This window comes from Schistocerca americana, chromosome 8 (genome assembly GCF_021461395.2).
Source record: "Schistocerca americana isolate TAMUIC-IGC-003095 chromosome 8, iqSchAmer2.1, whole genome shotgun sequence".
NCBI classification, from domain to species: Eukaryota; Metazoa; Arthropoda; class Insecta; order Orthoptera; family Acrididae; genus Schistocerca; species Schistocerca americana.
Genome location: NC_060126.1, coordinates 449,176,831 through 449,204,626, shown reverse-complemented (window position 1 = coordinate 449,204,626; position 27,796 = coordinate 449,176,831). Strand labels below are relative to the sequence as shown.

The 27,796-nt window shown below is 41.2% G+C and overlaps 1 protein-coding gene across 1 annotated transcript in view; it reads right to left on the bottom strand.

Moving 5' to 3' along the window:
- The window catches only part of LOC124545913 (protease inhibitors-like), a 56,842-nt gene extending 31,119 nt beyond the window's left edge, over positions 1-25,723 (bottom strand). The window contains exon 1 of the mRNA XM_047124873.1: positions 25,648-25,723. Within this exon, the coding sequence (XP_046980829.1) occupies positions 25,648-25,723 (76 nt within the window). The remainder of the gene's footprint in view (positions 1-25,647) is intronic.
- Between the last annotated feature and the right edge of the window lie 2,073 nt (positions 25,724-27,796).

The window sequence follows — 27,796 nt, the reverse complement described above, 5'->3', positions numbered from 1 at the left end:
GGAATTTAAGGAGATGGGACCTGGATAAACTGAAAGCACCAGAGGTTGTACAAAGTTTCAGGGAGAGCATAAGGGAAAAATTGGCAGGAACGGAGGAAAGAAGTACAGTAGCAGAAGAATGGGTGGCTCTGAGGGATAAAGTAGTGAAGGCAGCAGAGGATGAAGTAGGTAAAAAGACGAGGGCTAGTAGAACTCCTTGGGTAACAGAAGAAGTATTGAACTTAATTGACGAAAGGAGAAAATATAAAAATGCAGTAAATGATACAGGCAAAAAAGAATACAGACGTCTCAAAAATGAGATCGACAGGAAGTGCAAAATGGGTAAGCAGGGATGGCTAGAGGACAAATGTAAGGATGTAGAGGCTTATGTCACTAGGGGTAAGATAGATGAAATGGGAGATATGATACTGCGTGAAGAGTTTGACAGAGCACTGAAAGACCTGAGTCGAAACAAGGCCCCGGGAGTAGACAACATTCCATTAGAACTACTGACGGCCTTGGGAGAGCCAGTCCTGACAAAACTCTACCATCTGGTGAGCAATATGTATGAGACAGGCGAAATACCCTCAGACTTCAACAAGAATATAATAATTCCAATCCCAAGGAAAGCAGGTGTTGACAGATGTGAAAATTACCGAACTATCAGTTTAATAAGTCACAGCTGCAAAATGCTAACGCAAATACTTTACAGACGAGTGGAAAAACTAGTAGAAGCCGACCTCGGGGAAGATCAATTTGGATTCTGTAGAAATATTGGAACACGTGAGGCAATACTGACCTTACGACTTATCTTAGAAGAAAGATTAAGGAAAGGCAAACCTACTTTTCTAGCATTTGTAGACTTAGAGAAAGCTTTTGACAATGTTGAGTGGAATACTCTCTTTCAAATTCTAAAGGTGGCAGGGGTAAAATACAGCGAGCGAAAGGCTATTTACAATTTATACAGAAACCAGATGGCAGTTATAAGAGTCGAGTGGCATGAAAGGGAAGCAGTGGTTGGGAAGGGAGTGAGACACGGTTGTAGCCTCTCCCCGATGTTATTCAATCCGTATATTGAGCAAGCAGTAAAGGAAACATAAGAAAAATTCGGAGTAGGTATTAAAATCCGTGGAGAAGAAATAAAAACTTTAAGGTTCGCCGATGACATTGTAATTCTATCAGAGACAGCAAAGGAGTTGGAAGAGCAGTTGAACGGAATGGACAGTGTCTTGAAAGGAGGATATAAGATGAACATCAACAAAAGCAAAACGAGAATAATGGAATGTAGTTGAATTAAGTCGGGTGATGCTGAGGGAATTAGAGAAGGAAATGAGGCACATAAAGTAGTAAAGGAGTTTTGCTATTTGGGGAGCAAAATAACTGATGATTGTCGAAGTAGAGAAGATATAAAATGTAGACTGGCAGTGGCAGGGAAAGCGTTTCTGAAGAAGAGAAATTTGTTAACATCGAGTATAGATTTAAGTGTCAGGAAGTCGTTTCTCAAAGTATTTGTATGGAGTGTAGCCATGTATGGAAGTGAAACATGGACGATAAATAGTTTGGACAAGAAGAGAATAGAAGCTTTCGAAATATGGTGCTACAGAAGAATGCTGAAGATTAGATGGGTAGACCGCATAACTAATGATGAAGTATTGAATAGAATTGGGGAGAAGAGGAGTATGTGGCACAACTTGACAAAAAGAAGGGACCGGTTTGTAGGACATGTTCTGAGGCATCAAGGGATCACAAATTTAGCATTGGAGGGCAGCGTGGAGGGTAAAAATCGTAAAGGGAGACCAAGAGATGAATACAGTAAGCAGATTCAGAAGGATGTGGGTTGCAGTAAGTACTGGGAGATGAAGAAGTTTGCACAGGGTAGGGTAGCATGGAAAGCTGCATCAAACCAGTCTCAGGACTAAAGACCACAACAACAAGGGTAAACAATTAACTTGCCGCTCTATAGATCTGTATCAGCCGAGAGCTGCAGCTTCACTGACTGTCTTACTAAACGAATAGGCGCTTGCTTTCAAAACAAAACAAATGAGCAAAGACTGCGCTGAATCAATTTACACTAACAAAAACCGGAGCTTGAACCTCTTAAACGGAAAAACACGCATGAAATTTAATAATTATAAGACGAGGAAAACCCAAGATAAGATAAACGTATAACTTGCCGCTCTTTGGATCTGTATGAGCCGAGAGCTGGAGCCTCACTGGTGTAACTAACCATCAGTACGGTCCAATCATTATCGGCGAGTAAATTAAGTGAAAGAGGTAATGTCATTTCATCTGAGAGAAATTTAATTGCACATGTCAGTTAACATAAATTCTGGCAGTTCATGAAACTAGTGCAGTAATGATTAACTAAAGTAAACTAATTAAAAAGAATATCCCGTGAATTAATGTGAGTATTCAATTCTGACAAAATCAGTTGTTATAAAATCAGTTGTGTGTTTGAAGATATTACATGTGTTCCGATTTTCGTAACGGTGGTGTTGTGAAAGTGTGTATGGTTACTGAAGTTTTACGAGTTTTTCTGAAGTAATATCTACTCTGAAATGGAGATTAGTCGTGAGTACTTCCTTCACAAAACCTGACGACAAATAGCACTACAGTGATTGATGTCACTTAGTGGATCTGTTACATGTGCTGCTAGTAGTTAATCGATATTTGGCTTTATTAATTACAGAGTAATCCAGTGCACTACTAATTAAGTTAAATGGACTTTATAATACTTGGATTTACCATTCACGCTCGAGCATGTGCCTACTGTTCTGCTACTGTCTACCTACACAACTGTGATTATTACGTCATTTTAGGATCAGTATAATATCCAACTATTACTAACTTTTGCTCAGTTATGAGCTGGTGACTGTGAGTTATTTCCTGTAACCAAATTTCATATAGTTTCAGTGACATACTCAAAATTACAGCTAACTACAGTGCAATGTTTATTTCCACACGAAACTTATTTTTAATCTTTGTCACATACGATATGTATCTGTGCGATAGCGATCAAGATACAGTCCTTATTGGATTCTAATGGTTAGCATTATTCATCGGAATCGACGAATTTTCTTCAAATTGCGGAACATTAGGTAATACGAGTCACTGAATCGATACGTATCTGTATCTGTATCGATATGTATCTGTGCGATAGCGATCAAGATACAGTCCTTAATGCATTCTAATGGTTAGCATTATTCATTGGAATCGACGAATTTTTTTCAAAATGCGGAACATTAGGAAATACGAGTCACTGAATCGTATAATTAGAGATGAGTGCGGGTAGGTTATAACCATTTCATACTTCCGTTTGTTTCTGATTCATAGTGATAAAACCAACATCAACCGCTTTTCACAATACTCATGGAAAAAGCGTCTCCTTCATTTCTAGACCTCTGACGAAAGTTTTGGGTTATTTTACGATGTTGTCTTGCGTCTGTACTCATGCATACAGATGGCACAAAGATTTCGATAACTCGAGCTTCGAAAAGTTTCTTGCACATTAATGTGCCCTGTTGCAAGCTTTTTGTTATTTCATTTACTCTGCAACTGATTTTAGACACAAACTGCCCTCTTACGTGTCAGTATTCAAATGAGCAAAATCTCGACGTATTGCTAAAGGAACTGATAAACTTCGTGAGACAGAATCCAAGCGATAGCATTCACCTACTGTGCAACTCCACCAGCCCTTCTTATATTCGAAGTGTTTTAGGCTGGAGTGCGCCCCGATAGCTGAGTGGTCTTGCCGGCACGGTAGCTCAGCGTGTTCGGTCAGAGGGTTAGCAGCCCTCTGTATTAAAAAATCTGAGCTAATCGATCAACAACGAACTTAAACGGATGTCTTACGACGTCCGCCCCGAGCAGATGCAATGAGCGAAAGCGAACAAAATGAGATAAAAAAAAGTGGTCAGCGCAGCGGCCTGTCACACAAAGGGACCCAGGTTCGATTCCCGGAGGGGTTGGAGATTTTTCTCCGCTCAGGGACTGGCTGTTGTGCTGTTCTCATTATCATATCATCATCAGTAGAAAGCAACGGGAAGCCACCACTGGAATCACTTCCCTAGACTCTTCTGTGATTGCCCTCTCTGACGAGGCTTCCCACATGACAGGACCTGCCATAAGGCAGAGCCCAAATGTTTTTTTTTAGGCTGGCAGAGTAAAGCAGAATCCTATTTTCAATCTTGCTTATCGGTTGCCATTCATGAAGGATGATTTAAAAAATAATTCGTTTCCTGGCGTAAAAATTATAAGTGACGTTACCATACAGTGGTTAAATAAAACATTCAGCTGTGGCTGGTATCACTCTGTAGACTTCTTAAGATGGAGGACGTGGAAACTTATTTCGATCCGCCATATGCATAAGGCAATGGAAACAGAGAGCGACCCACCTTCTTTTATATCGGGGCAAGCCTTCAACGTGCACATCCATACTCCTGCACTTGTGCACGTGCAGTTGTTGCAACAGTCTATCTGCTTCTTTTCGCCAGGTTTACATACGGGGCACCCTGTAAAACACATACGTAAAACTGATGCAATTTTTTGAGCAATGACAACAAGATGAAATGCACAATAGACAGCTCCCGGGGAAAATACACTCCTGGAAATGGAAAAAAGAACACATTGACACCGGTGTGTCAGACCCACCATACTTGCTCCGGACACTGCGAGAGGGCTGTACAAGCAATGATCACACGCACGGCACAGCGGACACACCAGGAACCGCGGTGTTGGCCGTCGAATGGCGCTAGCTGCGCAGCATTTGTGCACCGCCGCCGTCAGTGTCAGGCAGTTTGCCTTGGCATACGGAGCTCCATCGCAGTCTTTAACACTGGTAGCATGCCGCGACAGCGTGGACGTGAACCGTATGTGCAGTTGACGGACTTTGAGCGAGGGCGTATAGTGGGCATGCGGGAGGCCGGGTGGACGTACCACCGAATTGCTCAACACGTGGGGCGTGAGGTCTCCACAGTACATCGATGTTGTCGCCAGTGGTCGGCGGAAGGTGCACGTGCCCGTCGACCTGGGACCGGACCGCAGCGACGCACGGATGCACGCCAAGACCGTAGGATCCTACGCAGTGCCGTAGGGGACCGCACCGCCACTTCCCAGCAAATTAGGGACACTGTTGCTCCTGGGGTATCGGCGAGGACCATTCGCAACCGTCTCCATGAAGCTGGACTACGGTCCCGCACACCGTTAGGCCGTCTTCCGCTCACGCCCCAACATCGTGCAGCCCGCCTCCAGTGGTGTCGTGACAGGCGTGAATGGAGGGACGAATGGAGACGTGTCGTCTTCAGCGATGAGAGTCGCTTCTCTCTTGGTGCCAATGATGGTCGTATGCGTGTTTGGCGCCGTGCAGGTGAGCGCCACAATCAGGACTGCATACGACCGAGGCACACAGGGCCAACACCCGGCATCATGGTGTGGGGAGCGATCTCCTACACTGGCCGTACACCACTGGTGATCGTCGAGGGGACACTGAATAGTGCACGGTACATCCAAACCGTCATCGAACCCATCGTTCTACCATTCCTAGACCGGCAAGGGAACTTGCTGTTCCAACAGGACAATGCACGTCCGCATGGCAAGCCGTTCCACAGGACTACATCCAGCATCTCTACGATCGTCTCCATGGGAGAATAGCATCCTGCATTGCTGCGAAAGGTGGATATACACTGTGCTAGTGCTGACATTGTGCATGCTCTGTTGCCTGTGTCTATGTGCCTGTGGTTCTGTCAGTGTGATCATGTGATGTATCTGACCCCAGGAATGTGTCAATAAAGTTTCCCCTTCCTGGGACAATGAATTCACGGTGTTCTTATTTCAATTTCCAGGAGTGTAGTTGCATTCGAGACATTACTGGTCCTACATTGTATTTGAAATTGGAGAAATGAAACCTTGCTTTCACATCATTAGCAGATTTGGAGAAAGCTTTTGACAATGATGACCGAAATAGACTCTCTGAAATTGTGTACGTAGTAGAGATATAATACAAGGAGCGAGATGTTATACACAGTTTTTACGTAAAGTAGACAGCATTTTCAAGAGTCGAGGGATCTGATAAGAAGGAAGCAGTTAAGAAGGGATTAAGATAGAGCTGTATCCAACCGCCGTTGTTATTCGATCCGTTCTTTGAGGAGACAGTAAGGGAAAGCTAAGAGAAATTTGAAGTTGAAATTAAAATTCAGTAAGAAGATAGAAACTCTTTAAAGTTTCTCATTGACACTACAGTTCTGTAAGAGGCAGCAAACAACTTAGAAAATGACTTTAACGAAGTGGATTGTGTGTTTGAACAAAGGTTACAAAATGAATATCAACAAAAGGATGTCAAAGATAATGGAATTTATTCTAATAAAACCAGACTATTTTTGGAGGAATTAGACACTAATAGTAAAAGATGTGTTTTGTCATTTGGGCAAAAGATTAACTGCTGATGGCCGAGACAGAGAACAAAATGAGGACTGGGATTTACAAAAACAAAAAAAAAGAACATTGCTGAAAAGATACATTTTTTACCATCAAATATAAATTTATGGAACTCTTTCCCGAACTTTTTTTTAAATGCAGCCTGATACTAAGTGAAGTGCAGATAATAAACAGTACAGAAACCCCCTTAAATATATTATTCATGTTAAAATATTTTTTTTTTTTTGCAGGAACTCTTCTCTTGATATTGTCAGACTGTGCTATGTATATAATATATGAGTAGATTAGTGAATACTGACCTGGGGGCCAAGGATATGGCAGGGAGCAGTCATAGTTTGTGCAGGTAGCCTTTTTGCCTGTAGTGTTACAGGTGCAGTTGTTGCAGTTCTTCTTGAAGGTTGTATTTGGCGTGCATTTCATTTCCACTGTGGACATTTTAAGCAAATAATAAATATACATTTTGTATTGCCACAAAATTTTTCCGGGGATAAACGTAGATTGAATCCGGACAAACTAGAGACGAAAATTTACAACTAAAGCATCGATGCGTCATAAGACGAAACCAATACGTAGCACTTAGTATTGATGGTACACATAAACGTTTGCCATAATCGAAAAACGAAAAAATTCCAGCACAATTAACAATAAAAAACGGAAAAGTACGTCACAGTGCACAATCTGCACGAGGGACATACTGTTGTAAAATTAATTAACATTTCTTCATTAAAACATACACATCTCAGCATCATCTTGAACAATTTCCATCTCCAACTAGGTTCAATTGGGACCATAAGCCGCTCCAGCTAGTTCTGTCTTCCAACCATATTTCTGTGTTCACTCTGGAGCAGTCCTCACGTCTTTTCTTTACACACTCCACAACTTTCAGCCATCCATCGCTTGGTCTTCGTCTTGGTCATTTTCTTCGCATCTCCATTTCCTTTAAGTTTTTGGGAATCCTTTTGTTTTTAATTCTCTTTAAATGCCCGGACCATCTTAGCCTTGATGTTTCTAACCTGCTCTGCAAGGGTTCCGTACCCGTTCATTCTTAATTCTCTGTCTTCTTTCTATACCTACCCTACGTCCGAGGAAGTTCATTTGACACACCTGTATTCTGCTTATACCAGATATAGAAGTATGAAACGGGAATTTGATTGCAATAATTATACGTCTGTTGTTTGAAAGTGATAAACAATATTTTATTGAAAATAATCTACATTGCTATTTATACATTTCTCTCACCTCTCTAGCAGGCTATGAATGCCACGTCATAAAAAGCAGTTCTTCTTTTGAAACGAACTAGTCAGCGAGCCATTTTCGTACATTTTTATGCGAACTGAAACGTTGTTCAATAAGAACGTGCCCCAGTGACGCAAACAGATGATAAACGGAAGGAGCCAAGTCTGGAGGACAAGCCACATGCCCTAGTATTTCCCAACTGAACACCTCGATCGTTTTGCTGAACATATTTTCTGTGTGTAATGGTGTTGCCTTTTTCCATATTACGGTCGTTTTTTATGTAATGCTCGATTTAAATGGATAATTTGCTGATGGTTTCGATCAGTGTTAACGATTTCACGAGGATTTAGCCGTTCATAATAGATGACACACTTCTGATCCCACCAAACGCAGAGCATTGTCTTCTTTCCAAAGCGATTTGGTCTTGCAGTGGATGTCGGTGGTTCGCCTGAGTTCATCTACGGTTTATGACGCTCAGGATTCTCAAAAAGTATCCATTTTCCGTCACCTGTCACTAATCGATGGAGAAACGACTTTCTTCTCTATCTGGCGAGCAGCAATTCACAAGTGGTCTTTCGAGTTGCTTGCTGTCCTTCATTCAGTTTATGTGGAACCCATGAGCCCACTTTCTGCACCTTTCCCATAGCTTTCAACCGACGAGAAACGGCCTTCTGCGTCACATTCAATTGTTCAGCGAGTTCCTGTTGAGTTTGAGTATCATCTTTATCCAATAGGGCCTGTAGTTCGTTGCCGTCGAACTTTTCCGGTGGTTTCCCAAGCTCGTAGCTGCCCACATCAAAGTCACCACTTTTGAATTTTTTTGATCACTTGAAACGCTCTGTTTTGCCAAGAGCATGTTTTCCGAAAGCTTCGACAAGCATTCGATGCGATTCTGCAGCAGTTTTCTTCAAATGATAACAGAAAACCAATGCTGTCCACAAATCGTAGTTCGTAGGCACAAAATTCGACACGTTTACGGATTTGAAATAGACACCAATTTGTGGAACTCGGGTTACTGTGTGTTGAAATTAGTCGTCAGCCGTCATAGGAAGCAGATGGCGCTGCAGACGCGGTCTCGCGGGCACTGCACTGACGGCTAGCGCCATCTATTGAGAAATTCCGGTTTCATACTTCTACACCTGGTACTTGTATTCTTCATTACCCATGTTTCAAATGCATTGATCAGTTCTGGGATACAGTAACTTCTGTATATTACTTCTTTGGTATTTTGTGGGACGTCTTTGTTCCAAACCAGGCTCCTAACACTGGCTGCCTGTCTGCCACTTTCACTGATCTCTTTCCAGTTTTTTAGATATTCCTCTATCACACTTCCCGAGTACTTGTTGCTTTCCACTTCCTTCAATTGTTCAACTCAAATCCTCATTCCGCTAGTTTATCTACCTTTCTTTCGAGTCATAATCAGAATCACACATTTGTTGAAGTTAATCTTGATTCCATACTGTCCTACAGTTTCTTCCCAAGCATCCAGCATCTTCATTGTAACAAGGATCTCAGATTTGTAGACATTACATTTCATTGCATACTGTCTCACAGTTTATTACCAAGCATCCAGCATCTTTATTGTGATCTTGTATGAGAGAATGACTAACGTGGCAGAAAAATTTGCAGAAGACAGAATGAAAGCAATGGTGTTCTGCGATTACTTGATGATATGGGAAAACAGGAAGGAGGAGATTCAGGAGCAGCTGGTTGCTTGGGAAGAAACAGTGAGACAGTATGACAGGAAAATATACACAGATGTATATCTGAAAACTCACTTGCAGCCCGAAGTCTTTTCCGGATGTCTAGAAATACTTAGGCGTCTCGTTCTGGATATCCTCAAGCATCTCGCAGCGTTGGCATCGAAAGGACAATAGTCGTACGGTGTCAGTTCAAGCCAGTAGGGAGGTTCTGGCAGACTTTCTTACCAAAAGGATTGTTTTACGTCACAATCCCATGAAAAATGTTATATCATGCATCATCCTACTGCAAGAGGATCTTCTTCCGAAGATGTTAATTGTGAAAAGAATCAGGGAGTTCTAAAAATCAGTGTGTGAAGTTGACAGCGTTTATGCCTGTCTAGGTTGAAGGATATCACAGAGACAGCAAACCTATTCACCCTAAAAGACGTTGCTCATAACTTACTGAAAGACCACACTGTCCTTCTTATCTTTTCTTACGGAGAATTCAAATGATAAAATTGCATACTACATTTTGTTTCACTGTCAAAATAACAGAACCTGCGTCAGTTGCTTGTCGCGATACTCCAATAAATAGACTATCTCATTTCGAAATTAAGGTTTTTGCCATTTTTTATAATGTGTTCTTCGGTCTACAAAAGTACATAGAACTGCTAAAACTGCCTCAAATTTTTCGACGGGCCGAGCTTTGCAACAGTTCCTGAATAGCATTATATCCTACGTTCTATGACAGATTTGAGTAGCTCTTTTCAACAAAGATTTCAACGACAGCAGGCTGAAGAAACAAAACCGCTGTTCGCTATTTTGGAAATATAGCTCGTGATCAGGTGACATACAATATGTAGTTTGTATACTGCGATATAATGAAGTGGCTTTTTCCTCGTATTGTTGAAATTGCTTGTACCGATTAAAAAAATGTCTCTGTCGACATTTAGCGTAGATCTCATACATGGCAATAAGCAAATGAAGTAGATGTCTCAACTGTATATTAATATTTGAAAATTCATAAGGGGACTAAGCACTCACATGCTATTAAAATAAATGCAAAATGAAATGAAATGTACCTTTAAAAGGACCCACCATCCACGCAACTCCACTAGACCTTGTACGTATTGAAAACGTCCATACAACTTCGTGAGACCTAGCACGTATTGAAAATGAGAAACAAAATGAGAAACTGGAAGCGTAAAGCAGGAACCTCTTTGCGATTTCCTTATCCTTTTCCTTTAACCAAGTATGATTTAAACAACAAATTCCGTAACATAAGCAGAAATTACAAATGTGGATACCAGACAAGAGTTAAAATATTTAGATATGATCTACTTGACTCCGTAAACTTCCTCAAATAACGGGCGTGGAAACATAATACGATCCGTTTATAGAGGAGTATGCTCAACGTGATGTTACCGTAAGGGGCACTGAGAGCTACACCCCTTCCACCTTGTCGGGGCACCTTCGTTATTTCTGAAGAAGGTTTGGGGTTTTTTGTATGATGTGGTCTTCTATCGTGCACGCAGGTAGTAACAAACGTTTCCGCAATACTAACTAAAAATGTCCGCAGCTCGTGGTCTCGCGGTAGCGTTCTCGCATCCCGAGCACGGGGTCCCGGGTTCGATTCCCGGCGGGGTCAGGGATTTTTCCTGCCTCGAGAAGACTGGGTGTTATTGTGTTGTCTTTATCATCATCATTTCAGCCTCATTACGGTCGGAGGAAGGCAATGGCAAACCACCTCCATTAGGATCTTGCCTAGTAAGGCGGCGCGGGTCTACCGCGTCGCTCCCCTACGCTCTGTAAAGGAGTATGGGACCCGTCATCATCATCATCATCATCAACTCTGAAATGTTTCCGTATCATGATATTTTATCCCATGCTTTGTTGCGATTTCCTTACATTGAAAGATCTGTTGTCTCCAATGAACTCGGTAGTTCTTTCATTGTTGAGTACTGTGGAAGAAGTTCAAAGCAGCCCACATACGAGGCTCATCTTGGATGTCGTTTTGCCATCTTTCAAGTGTTTCACTCACTTTTCGAAACTTGACTCCCATTCACATTTTTCCGCATGTACTGTGAAGTCTGCGTCTAATAACAGTATCAGATGCTTACCTCTTCAACAAAGAATTCAACGACAGCACTCTGTCGAAACGAAACCGATATCAGCTATTTCGGAAATTACGTGGATGTAGTTGCAGTTACCAACTAATAAAAAGTTGCTTGTGACATTGAAGTTGTCCCTCGGCAGTACGCAAATGAGCTAGACAGCGCAGCTGCACATTACATATGATTTTGGACTAAAGCCCCGATATGCCGCTAAAAGGACTGCCAAAAGTACTGAGACATAATCCAAGATCTATCTTTACCAGAACCAACGTTCTATGGAACTTGCCCAGATGTAGGGCGTATTAAAAAAGTAAACACGAAATGAAAAGCAAGAACTCCTTTGTGATTTGCTTACCAGTTGCCATTCACCAAGGATGGCTTAAATAATGAATTACTTGCCTGGACTACAAATTATAAATGAGGATACCACACAAGGAATAAACATTTAGGTACGACCAAATTGATTTTATAGACTCTTACTGACGAATGGTGTGTTAAACTTTATTCTGTCTGTTACGTAGGTGTAAGGGTAGTGTAGTTGATAGTTTAGAAGATACTCAGAGCTACTCACCTTCCACCTTATCAGGGCAAGTCCTGTTGGTGCAGACCCATTTTCCGTTTAGGCTACAGTTGCAGCAGTTACAGTTCACCTGTTTATGTTCGCCGGGTTTACACTCAGGCACCGGCCAACCTGTACAGTCCCAGACATGAAACTAATGCAGTTTGTTGTGAACTGCCACAACAAATGAAATGCACTTATATATACTTCAGGTTAAAATATAGGATTCCTGAGAAAGAAAATGTTGATCTTATGCCTTGTGCTAAAATGGGAAAAAGCACACCAACATTCATAGCATTTGTGTATTTGGAGAATGCTTATTACAATGTGTACTAAGATATGTTTTTTGAAGTTCTGAAAGTAGTAAGGATATAAAACAGCGAGCGAGATATCATCTACATTTTGTACCGAAAACTGAGTGCACTTACGAGAATCGAAGGAAATAAATAGAAATCAGTAGTTTAGAAGGGAGTGAAACAGTTATTTTGCAGCGACATAACCGGCCCTGGGTTAACACAGTCAGCCGTGTAAGCAAAGAGACGAGTGTATTGCTTTTGATTGAAACTAAGTCCAATATTTGCGACGCGCCTGTTGCTGCAATTGGGAGATAATCATGTACAAATTGTGACCTGCACCTAAATGAGAGGCGGAAGGAGAATTTAAGGGGGCCACAAGCACAAAAGGCAAAATCCCGGAGTTTTCTGTAATCTGAGGGGCACATTTGTTTGGTTAAAGTCTGTTTACAGACTACGGAAGAAATACAGGACTATAATTTATGTAACAGTTTCCAGAAAAGTAAAGTTATTTGTTTCATCAGAACTTTATGGAGCTGAAAAAGTAGATAATTGAGCTTCTTCTATACCTAGGAAATGTGGAAAATTCTTAAGTAAAACATTTTGTGTGCCTCTTGAGCGTCATGCAACCATAGAGACGGAGAAGCTAAACATATAGGGTTTATAGCATCATTTGCGTGTAGAGTGAACATAGAGAAAGGAGGAGTTACAACATATGTAAAAGTTGGACGCAAAGCCAAAATCTTAGAATCATGTACTTCTGGGCTGTTACTGTAGAATAATGTTGTGTTTGATATTCCTCGAGCTCCATCTGTATATAGCAGTCACTTTATAAACGTAGCAGTAAAAATATGATTAAGTGCTTCAGTTGAAAAAACAAGTGAAAATATTAAAAATGTCATTCCACAAGCTATAAGCAACTAGAAGCAATAAAAGCATCGTTCACTGAAATTAAATGATGTATAGAAATGCTAATACGCAAAAAGTCATATGGTGTTGATGAAAGTGCAAACAAAATTCTGAAAAGTCGAACTAAATAAGTAATGTCTTTAGTGATATGTGTAACGCATTATTGGCACAGGACTTTTTTCCAGAAAGATTAAAGTGTGCAATTGATAAAACTCTATATACGAATGCGACACGATAGAAATAATTATTATCGAATTTCCTTACTGATGCCTTTTCCAAAATATTCGGAAAAGTAATGTGCTCAAGAGTAGTCTCACAAGTAAGTATAGACTGTTTACTTGGCACGTCACGGTTTGGATTCCAGAAATATTGCTCGACTGAGAATGGTATCGATATGTCAAGCCAACAAATATTACATGCATTAAAAATAATCATATATTTCTAGTTGGTATTTTATGCCCTCTTTCCAAGCAGTCTGATTGGTTAGATCATGTTACTCTCTTAGAAAAACTTGCGTTCTATGGAACTGATGGCTTTACACATAACTGGTTTGAATCACACTTAACAAACAGAAAACAAAAAGATTTTTTGAATATTTCAAAGAATGTTGAAAGGGAAAAAATGTTACTAGCTGCTGAGAAATAATTCCCACGAGGCTCACTTTTTGGACCATCCCTATTCTTCATACATGTGAATGGCTTATAAATAAATAAATAAATGAGCTCTCCTTTAATTTTGAGAAAATATTGTATTCAGTTCTATACAAGAGGCACAGTCAGACTAACAACTACTGCAGCGCATGAATAGGAGTCAGTAAACACGGCACAGTCGCAAAATTTTTGGGTGTACATACTTGTGAAAATTTGAACTGGAAGAAGCATATTAATGAGTTGCTCAAACAATTAAGTTCAGCTACTTATGCTCTTCGTATAATCGATAGTCTGGGAAACAAATGAATCAAGCTTCAGGCATAGTTTCCACATTTCCAATCCATTATGACTTTTTCTTTTTTTGAGTCATCAGTCCTCTGACTGGTTTGATGTGGCCCGCTACGATTTCCTCTACTGTGAAAACCTCTTCATCTCAGAGTACTACTCGCAACCTGCTACCTATGTCCTCAAGGATTTGCTGGATGTATTTCAATCTCTGTCTTCCTCTACATTTTACACCCTCTACAGCTCCCTTCTTCTTGTCAGTGTTTTCTATACACAGGGTGGTCCATTGATAGTGACCGGGCCAAATATCTCACGAAATAAGCATCAACGAAAAACATACAAAGAACGAAACTCGTCTAGCTTGAAGGGGGAAACCAGATGGCGCTATGGTTGGCCCGCTAGATGGTGCTGCCATATGTCAAACGGATTTCAACTACTTTTTTAAAAAATAGGAACCCACATTTTTTATTACATATTCGTGTAGTACGTAAAGAAATATGAATGTTTTTGTTGGACCACGTTTTTCTCTTTGTGACAGATGATGCTGTAATTGTCACAAACGTATAAGTACGTGGTATCACGTAACATTCCGCCAGTGTGGACTGTATTTGCTTCGTGATACATTACCCGTGTTAAAATGGACCGTTTACCAATTGCGGAAAAGGTCGATATCGTGTTGATGTATGGCTATTGTGAACAAAATGCCCAACGGGCGTGTGCTGTGAATGCTGCTCGGTGTCCTGGACGACATCATCCAGGTGTCCGGACCGTTCGTCGGATACTTACGTTATTTAAGGAAACAGGAAGTGTTCAACCACATGTGAAACGTCAAAAGCGTCCTCCAACAAATGATGATGCCCAAGTAGGTGTTTTAGCTGCTGTCGCGGTTAATCCGCACAGCAGTAACAGAACAAATTGCGCGAGAAATGGAATCTCAAAAACGTCGGTGTTGAGAATGCTACATCAACATCGATTGCACCCGTACCATAATTCTATGCACCAGGAATTGCATGGCCACGACTTTGAACGTCGTGTACAGTTCTGCCACTGGGCACAAGAGAAATTACGGGACGATGACACTTTTTTGCACGCGTTCTATTTAGCGACGAAGCGTCATTCACCAACAGCGGTAACGTAAACCGGCATAATACGCACTACTGGGCAACGGAAAATCCACGAAGGCTGCGACAAGTGGAACATCAGCGACCATGGCGGGTTAATGTATTGTGCGTCATTATAGGAGGAAGGATAATTGGCCCCAATTTTATCGTTGGCAATCTAAATGGTGCAATGTATGCTGATTTCCTACGTAATGTTCTACCGATGTTTCTACAAGATGTTTCACTGCATGACAGAATGGCGATGTACTTCCAACATGATGGATGTCCGGCACATAGCTCGCGTGCGGTTGAAGCGGTATTGAATAGCATATTTCGTGACAGGTGGATTGGTCGTCGAAGCACCATAGCATGGCCCGCACATTCACCGGATCTGACGTCCCCGAATTTCTTTATGAGGGGAAAGTTGAAGGATATTTGCTATCGTGATCCACCGACAACGCCTCGACCGACAGCGCCTGACAACATGCGTCAGCGCATTGTCAATGCATGTGCGAACATTACGGAAGACGAACTACTCGCTGTTGAGAGGAATGTCGTTACACGTATTGCCAAATGCATTGAGATTGACCTACATCATTTTGAGCATTTATTGCATTAATGTGGTATTTACAGGTAATCACGCTGTAACAGCATGCGTTCTCAGAAATGATAAGTTCACAAAGGTACATGTATCACATTGGAACAACCATAATAAAATGTTCAGACGTTCTGTATTTTAATTTAAAAAGCTACCTGTTACCAACTGTTCGTCTAAAATTGTGAGCCATATGTTTGTGACTATTACAGCGCCATCTGTCACAAGTGGTCCAACTAAAACATTGATATTTCTTTGCGTACTACACAAATATGTAATAAAAATAGGGATTCCTATTTAAAAACAAAACGCAGTTGATATCCGTTTGACCTATGGCAGCGCCATCTAGCGGGCCAAACATAGCGCCATCTGGATTCCCCTTCAAGTCAGACAAGTTTCGTTCTTTGTAGTTTTTTCGTTTGACGCCTATTTCGTGAGATTTTTGGTCCGGTCACGATCAATGGACCACTATTTCTTTCCTCTCCGATGCGGAGAAACTCCTCTTTGCATACATTACCAGTCTACCTAATTTTCAACAGTCTTCTCTAGAATCATATTTCAAATGCTTCGATTCTCTTTTGTTCTGCTTTCTCCACAGTCCATGTTTCACTATCATACAGCGCTGTGCTCCAAACGTACATTCTCAGAAGCTTTTTCTTCAGATTAAGACCTCTGTTTGATATTAGTAGACTTCTCTTGGCCAGGAATGCCCTTTTTGCAAGTGCTTGACTGCTTTCTAGGTCCTCCTTGCTCCGCCCGTCACTGGTTATTCTTTTTACCTAGGTCGCAGTATTCCTCAACTTCATCTACTTCGTGATCACCATTCCTGATGATACGTTTGTCGCCGTTCTCATTTCTGGTACTTCTCATTACTTAAGTCTTTCTTCGATTTGCTCTCAGTGCATATTCTCTACCCATTAGACTGTTCATTCCATTCAGCAGATACTGCAATTCTTCGTCACATCCACTGAGGACAGCAATTTCATCAGCGAATCTTATCATTGATATTCATTTACTTTGAGTTTTAATTCCATTCTTGAAGCTTTCTTTTATTTCCATCATTGCTTCTTCGATGTATAGAATGAACAATAGGGAGAAAAGATGTACCCCTTTCTTATAACCTTTTTAATCCGAGTACTATTATTGTTCCCTCGTGGTTCTTGTACGTACTGTATATTACCCGTCTCTCCTAGATTTTAACCCTATTTTTCTCGGAATTTCGAACATCTTGCACCGTTTTACATTACTGGACACCTTTCGCAGGTCGACAAATCCTATGAAAGTGTCTTGATTTTTCTTAACTCTTGCCTCTACTATCAACCGCAAAGTCAGAAGTGCCTCTCTGGTGCCTCTCCCTTTCCTACAGCCAAACTGATCGCCATCTGACAAATCCCCAGTTTTATTCTCCATTCTTCTGTTCATTATACTTCTTAGCAACTTGGATCCGTAAGCTGTTAAGCTGACTGTGCGATAATTCTTCCACTTGTCAGTTCTTGCAGTCTTCTGAATTGTACGGACGATGTTTTTCCGAAAGCCAGATGGTATGTAGAAAGACTCATATATTCTACACACCAGTGCCACTTCCTCCAGAGATTTCTGAAATTCCGATGGAATGTAATCCATTCCTTCTGTCTTATTTGATCTTCAGTCTTCCAAAGCTCTTTTAAATACAGATTCTAGTACTGGATACCCTGTCTCTTCTATATCGACTCGTTTTTGTTCTTCTATCACGTCATCAGACAAGTATTTCTCCTCATAGAGACCTTCAATGTACTCTTTCCACGTATCTCCTCTCTGCTGTGCATTTATCAATGGAATTCTCGTTGCACTCTTAATGTTACCACCTTTGCTTTTAATTTTACGGAATGTTGTTTTGACTTGTTTATATGCTGAGTTAGTCCTTCCGACAATCATATCTATTTCGATTTATTCATAATTTCCACGTAGCCATTTCGCCTTAGTTTCCCTGCACTGTTGATTTCATTCGTAAGTGACTTGTCTTACTGAATTCCTGAATTTCCCTGATAATTTTTGTCCTTCCTTCTTTCATCTATCAACTGCAGTATTTCATACGTACCAATGTTTTCTTCGCAGTTACCTTCTTTGTTCCTATGTTGTCCTTTTCGATTGCTGTGATTGCTGTTTTAGAGATGTCCATTATTCATCAGCCGAACTGCCTACTTGAAGTATTTCTTAGCATAGCAGCTGAGTTCTTCGAGCGCATCTCTTCATACCTTTGTACTTCCGCTTCTCACTTCTTTGCGCATTTATTCTTCCCGACTAGTTTCTTCAGCCTCAGCCTACTTTTCATCACTACTAAATTGTGATCTGAGTCTATATCAGCTACTGTCTATATGAGCTATCTGATTTCGGTATCTCTGTCTGACCATGATGTAATCTAACTGAAATCTTCCCGTAGCTTCCGATCTTTTTTCAGTATACCTACTCCTCTTGTGCTTCTTGAACCGAGTTTTCGCTAATAATGTATCATAGAATAATTTTCTGGGGTAACTCGTCAGGTACAAAGTACTGACTGCTCGAAAGCGAGCAGGAATTATAACATATGTTTTCACCCTCGGTGGTAATGCAGGCACCTGCTCATCATCATAATCCATGTAGCTGCTAATGAGGTTCGTCATAAACAGTCCATCAAAATTTGAGATTACAAGCGATGTTCATACCCACCGCACTACAAGATTAATGGACTAAAACTACTCCATCAGCCGTCAGTGGCTCAGGAGGGAGTTCAGCGTGCAGCAACATAAAGTTTCGATAACTTGGCTAGTATAATGAAATGTCTAACAGGGATCGGGGCTGGTTTAAAATCTAACCTAACATTGTTTCTCCTGACAGCATCCTTCTACTGTATGGACGAACTTTTATTTGAAAACTGCTGGTCTGCAAAAACAGAAGAAAACCTAGTTTTTAAGTATAGTTGTATGATGGAGACTAAAAAATTATATGTTCACCGGCACTAGTCGCATATGAATATCCTGTAAATCGATTCGTTACACAACATTTCGCGAAAAGGAATGTTCAAAGTGTCAATGAATTATGTAGCTAACTAATAAATATCTGACAAACTGACTTAATATTGAAGTGGTTTGCTAATTAGGTGGTTCAACTTTCGTTTATGTACGTATTTTCGAGAAGTCAGTGTCGAGACTACGTACAAACTTTGCAGCAGATCGAAGCGTGTGAAATGCAATGTCTTACTTCGTTTGAGCTAGTAAAAGAGTTATTTCAACGATTTAAATATTCGCAGAAAAGCGAACAATCTAATAACTAAAACGTTCTTATGGTGATAATTCAGTATTTACAGGGTGTTTCAAAAATGACCAGTATATTTGAAACGGCAATAAAAACTAAACGAGCAGCGATAGAAATACACCGTTTGTTGTAATATGCTTGGGACAACAGTACATTTTCAGGCGGACAAACTTTCGAAATTACAGTAGTTACAATTTTCAACAACAGATGGCGCTGCAAGTGATGTGAAAGATATAGAAGACAACACAGTCTGTGGGTGCGCCATTCTGTACGTCGTCTTTCTGCTGTAAGCGTGTGCTGTTCACAACGTGCAAGTGTGCTGTAGACAACATGGTTTATTCCTTAGAACAGAGGATTTTTCTGGTGTTGGAATTCCACCGCCTAGAACACAGTGTTGTTGCAACAAGACGAAGTTTTCAACGGAGGTTTAATGTAACCAAAGGACCGAAAAGCGATACAATAAAGGATCTGTTTGAAAAATTTCAACGGACTGGGAACGTGACGGATGAACGTGCTGGAAAGGTAGGGCGACCGTGTATGGCAACCACAGAGGGCAACGCGCAGCTAGTGCAGCAGGTGATCCAACAGCGGCCTCGGGTTTCCGTTCGCCGTGTTGCAGCTGCGGTCCAAATGACGCCAACGTCCACGTATCGTCTCATGCGCCAGAGTTTACACCTCTATCCGTACAAAATTCAAACACGACAACCCCTCAGCGCCGCTACCATTGCTGCACGAGAGACATTCGCTAACGATATAGTGCACAGGATTGATGACGGCGATATGCATGTGGGCAGCATTTGGTTTACTGACAAAGCTTATTTTTACCTGGACGGCTTCGTCAATAAACAGAACTGGCGCATATGGGGAACCGAAAAGCCCCATGTTGCAGTCCCATCGTCCCTGCATCCTCAAAAAGTACTGGTCTGGGCAGCCATTTCTTCCAAAGGAATCATTGGCCCATTTTTCAGATCCGAAACGATTACTGCATCACGCTATTTGGACATTCTTCGTGAATTTGTGGCGGTACAAACTGCCTTAGACGACACTGCGAACACCTCGTGGTTTATGCAAGATGGTGCCCGGCCACATCGCACGGCCGACGTCTTTAATTTCCTGAATGAATATTTCGATGATCGTGTGATTGCTTTGGGCTATCCGAAACATACAGGAGGTGGCGTGGATTGGCCTCCCTATTCGCCAGACATGAACCCCTGTGACTTCTTTCTGTGGGGACACTTGAAAGACCAGGTGTACCGCCAGAATCCAGAAACAATTGAACAGCTGAAGCAGTACATCTCATCTGCATGTGAAGCCATTCCGCCAGACACGTTGTCAAAGGTTTCGGGTAATTTCATTCAGAGACTACGCCATATTATTGCTACGCATGGTGGATATGTGGAAAATATCGTACTATAGAGTTTCCCAGACCGCAGCGCTATCTGTTGTTGAAAATTGTAACTACTGTAATTTCGAAAGTTTGTCTGCCTGAAAATGTACTGTTGTCTGAAGCATATTGCAACAAACGGTGTATTTCTATCGCTGCTCGTTTAGTTTTTATTGCCGTTTCAAATATACCGGTCATTTTTGAAACACCCTGTATCTTGTCAATTCCGGGCACAACATGAGCGTCACTCTATACGATGTTCAATTTGTTACTCAGCAATAGATGTCGCTAAGCGATTCTGGCTACAGTAAAGCGTAAGGCGACCATTCAGAATAGTTACTATATTCTCAAAGGTTACCTGTCGGTGTACTGAGGTTCAGAACACATAGTGACACATTTAACATAATTGTAAAATACACTGGTACGCATAGCTTAAGGTCGAAAGTAACTTTCGCATAATGTGTCACTGCTGTTTCACGACATAGATAGCTTGGCGAAGTTTGAATCATACATAGGAAGAACTGCTGCAGTATAGTACAGAAGGCAGTTGAGAGATATACGAAACCAGACGAAGAAAAATGATTTTTTTTTTCAGAGAGAAAAATTTCTCTGCAAAAATGCAATTTACGATGGCCCCCTGGACATTAGAAAAGGCGAAACTTAGTTTGATCACCACGGTAGACAGTGCACGCTCCGTAAATGTGCTCCCATGGTGGCAAATGGGTTGTAAAAGGTTCCTGTGATAGGGCCTTCCATTCCTCCACCAGAGCGATTGACAACTGCTGGGTGGCTTTTGGTGCATGTGGAGTGCTTCGACACATCGCCCGCTTGCTCGATGGGATTTCAGGCGGATTAACGAGCGGGCCGGTCCATTCGTCGAATGTCCGCTCGTTCCAAGGTAACGTTGTGCCCCCCGCACCCCACCCACACATTGTAAAAATCGAACCATCAAACGATCGCCTTCAATGATGTTCCTGGCTGTATTACGTGTTCCTATCTCTCACCATATGAAGGTACGTTATGCACGCAGAAACATTTCTGTTTGTCTCACTGCGTGTTTCTTTCTGTGACCTTCTGTACTGTACTGCAGCTGTTCTTTTTATATACGCTCCAAGTTTCATCGAACTACTTTATTTGGTAGCGACACACCAACGAAAGTTAATTTAGTCCTTACGTTTTACACATCAGGATACTTATAGCAAAATGTAGCACCCGTTTGGTGGTTGGTACCGACATTATACAAACAGATTTCATTTTACGGCCACAGGCTCTCTCTCTAAATGATGAGAAACATATTAATTGCCGAAATAACTATGTTTATCATGACGCGTTTCGGTGCGGAACTTGATCACAGATCTAGAGCATGAAATGTAGGACTTAAAGATAAAACGTTAAAATGAATGCACGATAGTAACACAGTAAAAACGGAGAAACATATCTATTACAATCAGAGCAAAGTATCATGTCATTTAATACTCCATAATGACACCAGTGCCCAACTGATGTAGGCAATTCGGCACTGTTCAACGAAGACAGTTTCACCAGTAGACGGCTATAGTGACAGTAACATCTATAACATCAGGAATAATCGTTCTGTGAGATACAGTTGTTAGAAACTTCAAAAATTATTTAGATTCTACAGATAAGAGAAATGACATAAAAGTCTGTACCAATAAGGCCATAGCTGCAGCACTCCAAAGCAGCTGTAACACGACTGTCGGAAAGCGGTTTAAATCGAAATAGAACAGCATTCAACCATAATATTTAAAAACAGCGGGTTAAGGTTATTACAATTACACTAAAAAACATCGAGGTCTTCGGTCACTGGAATTTCATTCCAAAACACCAATAGCGGAGGTCCTCACCCCCTCCCTACCCCCCCCCCCCCCCAACCCCAACTGCAAACGGAACAAAGCACAGCGATAGCGTAGGCACCAGGACAATTGAAGATCACAATTCACACCGTCAAACACAGACTGAAGTGTACAAATGTAATTAAAAGTTCTTAGAGTCGCAGCAAGTCTTTTAGGTTGTTACCTTGCAATAATTGATTGCTTTTCTAGACATATTAACCTGTACTAAAGAAACAAATTGAAAGAGTTTCACAATTCCGAGCTCAAATGTATTATTATGGAAAACAACTCATAATTCTTTCTAGAGAATTGAAGGGAAAATAATGAGATACAGTAGTTTTCGCTAAAAAAACAGGTCAGAAGAATCCAGAATGAGATTTTCACTCTGCAGCAGAGTGTGCGCTGATATGAAACTTCCTGGCAGTTTTAATCTGCCAGGAAATTTCATATCAGCGCACACTCCGCTGCAGAGTGAAAATCTCATTCTGGAAACATCCCCCAGGCTGTGGCTAAGCCATGTCTCCGCAATATCCTTTCTTTCAGGAGTGCTAGTTCTGCAGGTTTCGCAGGAGAGCTTCTGTAAAGTTTGGAAGGTAGGAGACGAGGTACTGGCAGAAGTAAAGCTGTGAGTACCGGGCCTGAGTCGTGCTTCGGTAGCTCAGTTGGTAGAGCACTTGCCCGCGAAAGACAAAGGTCCCGAGTTCGAGTCTCGGTCGGGCACACAGTTTTAATCTGCCAGGAAGTTTCAGGTCAGAAGAAGTTAAGAAACACAGGGTAATTTGAAAGTGCAGTTCCATTTACACAATGTTTGAAGATAATACCAACAACACTCAAAACATTTCTTCATAAATGAGAACAACTTACCAAAATACTTTTTACCAGGACCTCTGTCAAATGGAAATTTTCCTCATATCATGGCTCTAGGAGATTTTCTTTGACAGGAAATAGTAAATACTTCAACGATGTTTAAAATAGTTCAAATGGATATAAGCACTATGGGACTTAACATCTGAGGTCATCAGTCCCCTAGACTTAGAACTACTTAAACCTAACTAACACATCCATGTCCGAGGCAGCATTCGAACCTGCGACCGTAGTATCCGCGCGGTTCCGGACTGATCAACGACTTTTCTAGTTTTAGAACTACAAAAGGTGAGATTTATCCCGTCCAGAGGCTACTCAATAATTTTTCAACCGATTTAATCGATTGGTAGAATTTTTAGGTAATTTGACTCAACATTTTAGCTACGGGAAGACTGTTGGGTATTGACATTCAACCGGTGCTTCTAATTACTTTTACGATTTGACGCAAGGACCATTCCACCTACCATTACCCACTTAACATCACTATTTCAAATTATAGTTGGTGCTGCGTAATATTCAGATGTTATCTTCAAACTGAATAGGTCTCATGAATGGTTTTCGCTATCGAGTCAGCCTTCAGTCCCTGTTGCAGCCTTATTTCCACAATGTGCACCAATTTTGTATTTTCTTCACGAGGTAGATTGATGCACGTGCCTCTTTGTCAAAACGTTTAACAAATGGAAAGAAACAAACTCTGCGTTTCTTCAATACTGTTATGCACAGTGATCTGTTGTCCAGAACTAAGGGAGAATTATTGCGAATGAGCGACAGTGAAGAGGTGGCAGCAAGCAGCACCGGTCTCCTTATGAATGGATCGAAGACCGAGTATCTGATGATGACCAGGACTCATATCTATTTAAGAGACGAGACCTATTCCTAGCACTGGTAGTCGGAACCCGACTTTAAAAGGGTTAATAATTTTAAATATCTGGCAGTAATCTTCATAGAGAACGCATCGTGTAAGGCAGAAATCAAAGTGAGGATTCAAGCCGTAACGTGATCGAATTTCAGTCTGAATCAGCTTTTTAAATGACGCAGCCTCTCGAGGAATTTCAAACTCCAGCTTTACAAAACACTGATCCACCACAATGGGCTATGTGGTTGCGAAACGTGTAGTATCCGGAAAAAAAACTTAAATAACCTTCTTGTTTTCAACTGGAAAGTATTGAGGAAGACCCGTTTTCCGGTACAGGTTGAGATCACTAGGGAATGGAGGCTCCGGTGTAATTGTGATCTGGTTGATATCTAAAACAGACCAGATGTTGTAGTTTTGATGAGAACCAAACAGGAAATATCGCTTGGATGGAGACACGACACACTAAACGTAGTCAATGAGTGTTGCTACCTGGGCAGCAAGCTAAGCAGGCAGAACACAATTCCCATAATGTAGGCTCCAACACAGCTGGGATTTAAGTACCAAAACCGCTGGATGATGATGTCATTTCAAAGAAATGGTTCCAATGTTACGCTAAATACCGGGAAACGTTAAGAAGCCATTGCATTTTCAAGCGACACTGATCACAATTAGTGATTGTAGGAGCTAAAGAAAAGATATTACTTACCCTTATACTCATAAAACGAATGCTGGACGTTTATAGTTGTACTAGTGGTGTGATTATAATTTTGAAAGATTCAGTTCCTTGCTGAGGAGAGTGTTTGCACCACTGTATGGCTCTGAGCGCTATGGGACTTAACTTCTAAGGTCATCAGTCCCCTAGAACTTAGATCTACTTAAACCTAACTAACCCAAGGACATCAAACACATCCATGCCCGAGGCAGGATTCGAACCTGCCACCGTAGCGGTCGCGCGGCTCCAGACTGTAGCGCCTAGAACCGCTCGGTCACCCTGGCTGGTACCACTCAATGAATATGGAAAATTGTTTCGTAGAAAAATTTATAGTCTTATTTGACAGACGTTACCATCTACCTTTGGATTCAGTGCAATCATATGCTACGTAAAAAACGACGATCATCTACTACGTTGGGAGAAGACTGTCTGGATTTATTCTCCTGACGTTTTCCATGTATAAACACGTTCAGCATTAAAGGTAAATGGAAAAGCAATCCCTCCGTAACACGTTAAATTTTCCAATTTATAAACAGAAAAGTAACCTGTCCCTATCACGTAAAATTTTCACCATTGGCAATAAGGGTTTTATGCTAATGCAACAGTAGAAACTCTTATATGCATTCACTAAATTTTGATTAGGGTTTGCACTAGCAGCTCCGTTGCGGATCTTTTGGGTATGTGGTTGAAGTAGTACTATATTGCTGACATACATACAGAGACACATATTTGGCTCAACAGTCATCTCCAAGTAAGTATTTGCAATAATAAAGGCAAAAATCCTCTTTTGTGTCTTGATCTGTCAGTAAGTTTAGCGTCAAAATTTAGTATTTCTGGCTGACTGTTGCTGGTCTTCATCTCGAGTCCAACTTACCATACGAAGCGTACGCCACGGTTGCCATGGCGGCACCTAGGAGGAGGGCGAATGCCAGCACCGGTGAGGTCGCCATGTCTGCCGACGTCGTCTGCCCAGCGGACCACTGGCCGGGCCTTTTATACGCCCCCTTGTCCACCTGCAGCTGCCCCCACCACCGGTCGATGAGTCTGCTCCAGACCGTCACTTGAGGATAGGGAGACGATAACACAGGTATCTGCTGGTGTACTGAGGTGTCTCTACAGGTGTCAAGATGAGTATTCCACATTTCTAAATTATTATTCTCGTAATAATAGCGTTAGCAACCCTTCGGGGCTGGAATGTGTTTCGTCGCTTTTTTTCTCTCTACAAGACTGCCACTCGTTCTCTCGTTCACATGACATTATAGTATTTTTGGGCAGCTAGAACAACTTTGCATCCTTCTTCGAGCTTTTCCTGCATTTAGTAACATATTAAGTTATTTGTACAACAACACGAACACGATGAAATACGCTGAAGTCAAATACTGTATAAAAAAGGAGGTGAACGAACACCATATAACATCTGTCCAATATTACTTTCCCCGCCGTTTTCAAAATTTGTAGAAAACATCAAACAGAAGTGGCTTCTTAATCATCTGTTTACAAATATTCCAAGGTGCTTCTTGAGGAATAGTAAATATTTTAGGAGGTGGTAGCATGGACTGATTCTAATAAAACACTTCAATCAAAATGTGAGTAATTTTTATTGACTACATGCATACAGTCATTATAGTGAAACCCAAACAAATACTTACAGAAGATCTGAAGCAAAGGAAAATGATTAAATTTGAAGTCGATATTCAAAAATGCAACCTCTGATATCAATGCACTTTCGAATTCTGCCGGCCGGTGTGGGCGAGCGGTTCTAGGCGCTTCAGTCGGGATCCGCGCTGCTGCTACGATCGCAGGATCGAATCCTGCCTCGGGCATGGATGTGTGTGATGTCCTTAGGTCAGTTAGGTTTCAGTAGTTCTAAGTTCTAGGGGACCGATGACATCAGATGTTAAGTCCCATGGTGCTCAGAGCCATTTGAACCATTTTGAATTTTGAATTCTCTTGACAATACCACGTGTGGCTCTTCTGCAGTTGTCCCTGCGCTCTCTCACGAAGGCAGTACTACTCATAATCCGAATGACAAACTTATTTGTTCTGTTTACTTTTTCTGTTTGGACTTTATCTTTCAACCACACCAACACGCAAAAATACACATAGGCAAAGTCCGGTGATTTTTTTGACCACGAAAAGTGCCCATTTCTGCCGATCCATCTTCCTTGCACTGTTAACACTACATGACGCGTCGCCAGACGACTAGTATGTTCACGTGCCCAGTCATGCTGGAAGCTCCTTTTCGAGAAAGTCTTCGGTAAAGGGGCCCTTTAAGACGATGCTGCAACACAAGCCCAATCTAATGATCGTCTATCGTATCACACTACACTTTGCATAGATGTTTGGTGTTATCAAAAGAATTCGAGACTGCAGTGAAGTCGAAGACAGAAATTCTGAAAATCAACTTTGAACAAATTCATTCGTTCGCTTTCATTTAATATCCTCTTTGTGTATTTGTTTGGGGTTACAGTCTAACAACTGTATCTCTGGAATCAATTAAAATGGCCAAATGTAATGAGGAATGTGTAATTCGAGATAATCATTGCTAAACTGTCCTAAAATATTTACTATTCCTTCTGAAATACCACGTATATTTTCAAAACCGTGGTTTGAATCCCTAAAGGGTTGTGATATCGAGAAGACTGTTTACACGTATAGCGAGAATGTGCTTAAATAGTTACACGATAAATTACGGGTTACTAGTATATCCTGTGACTTATCAAAGGCACTTGACTATTAATCGCAGTCTCCTTTCAAGTAAATCTGTGTATTGTGGTGGAATGCTGTAGACTGGATCAAATTTTATGTCATTGGCAGGAAACAAAGACTGTAATGGTAAACAGTATTTTACTGGGCTACTAGAAACTGATTGCATTTGATGTACCACATGATTCCATCAAGGGGCCCTTCCTGTTTCTTTTGTGTATTAATCTCCTTTGGCAGTAACATTAGGAGATGAAAACCTTATTTAATTTGCAGTTATATATACTTTCCGATACATAGCGAATAAATTACTGTTTTAG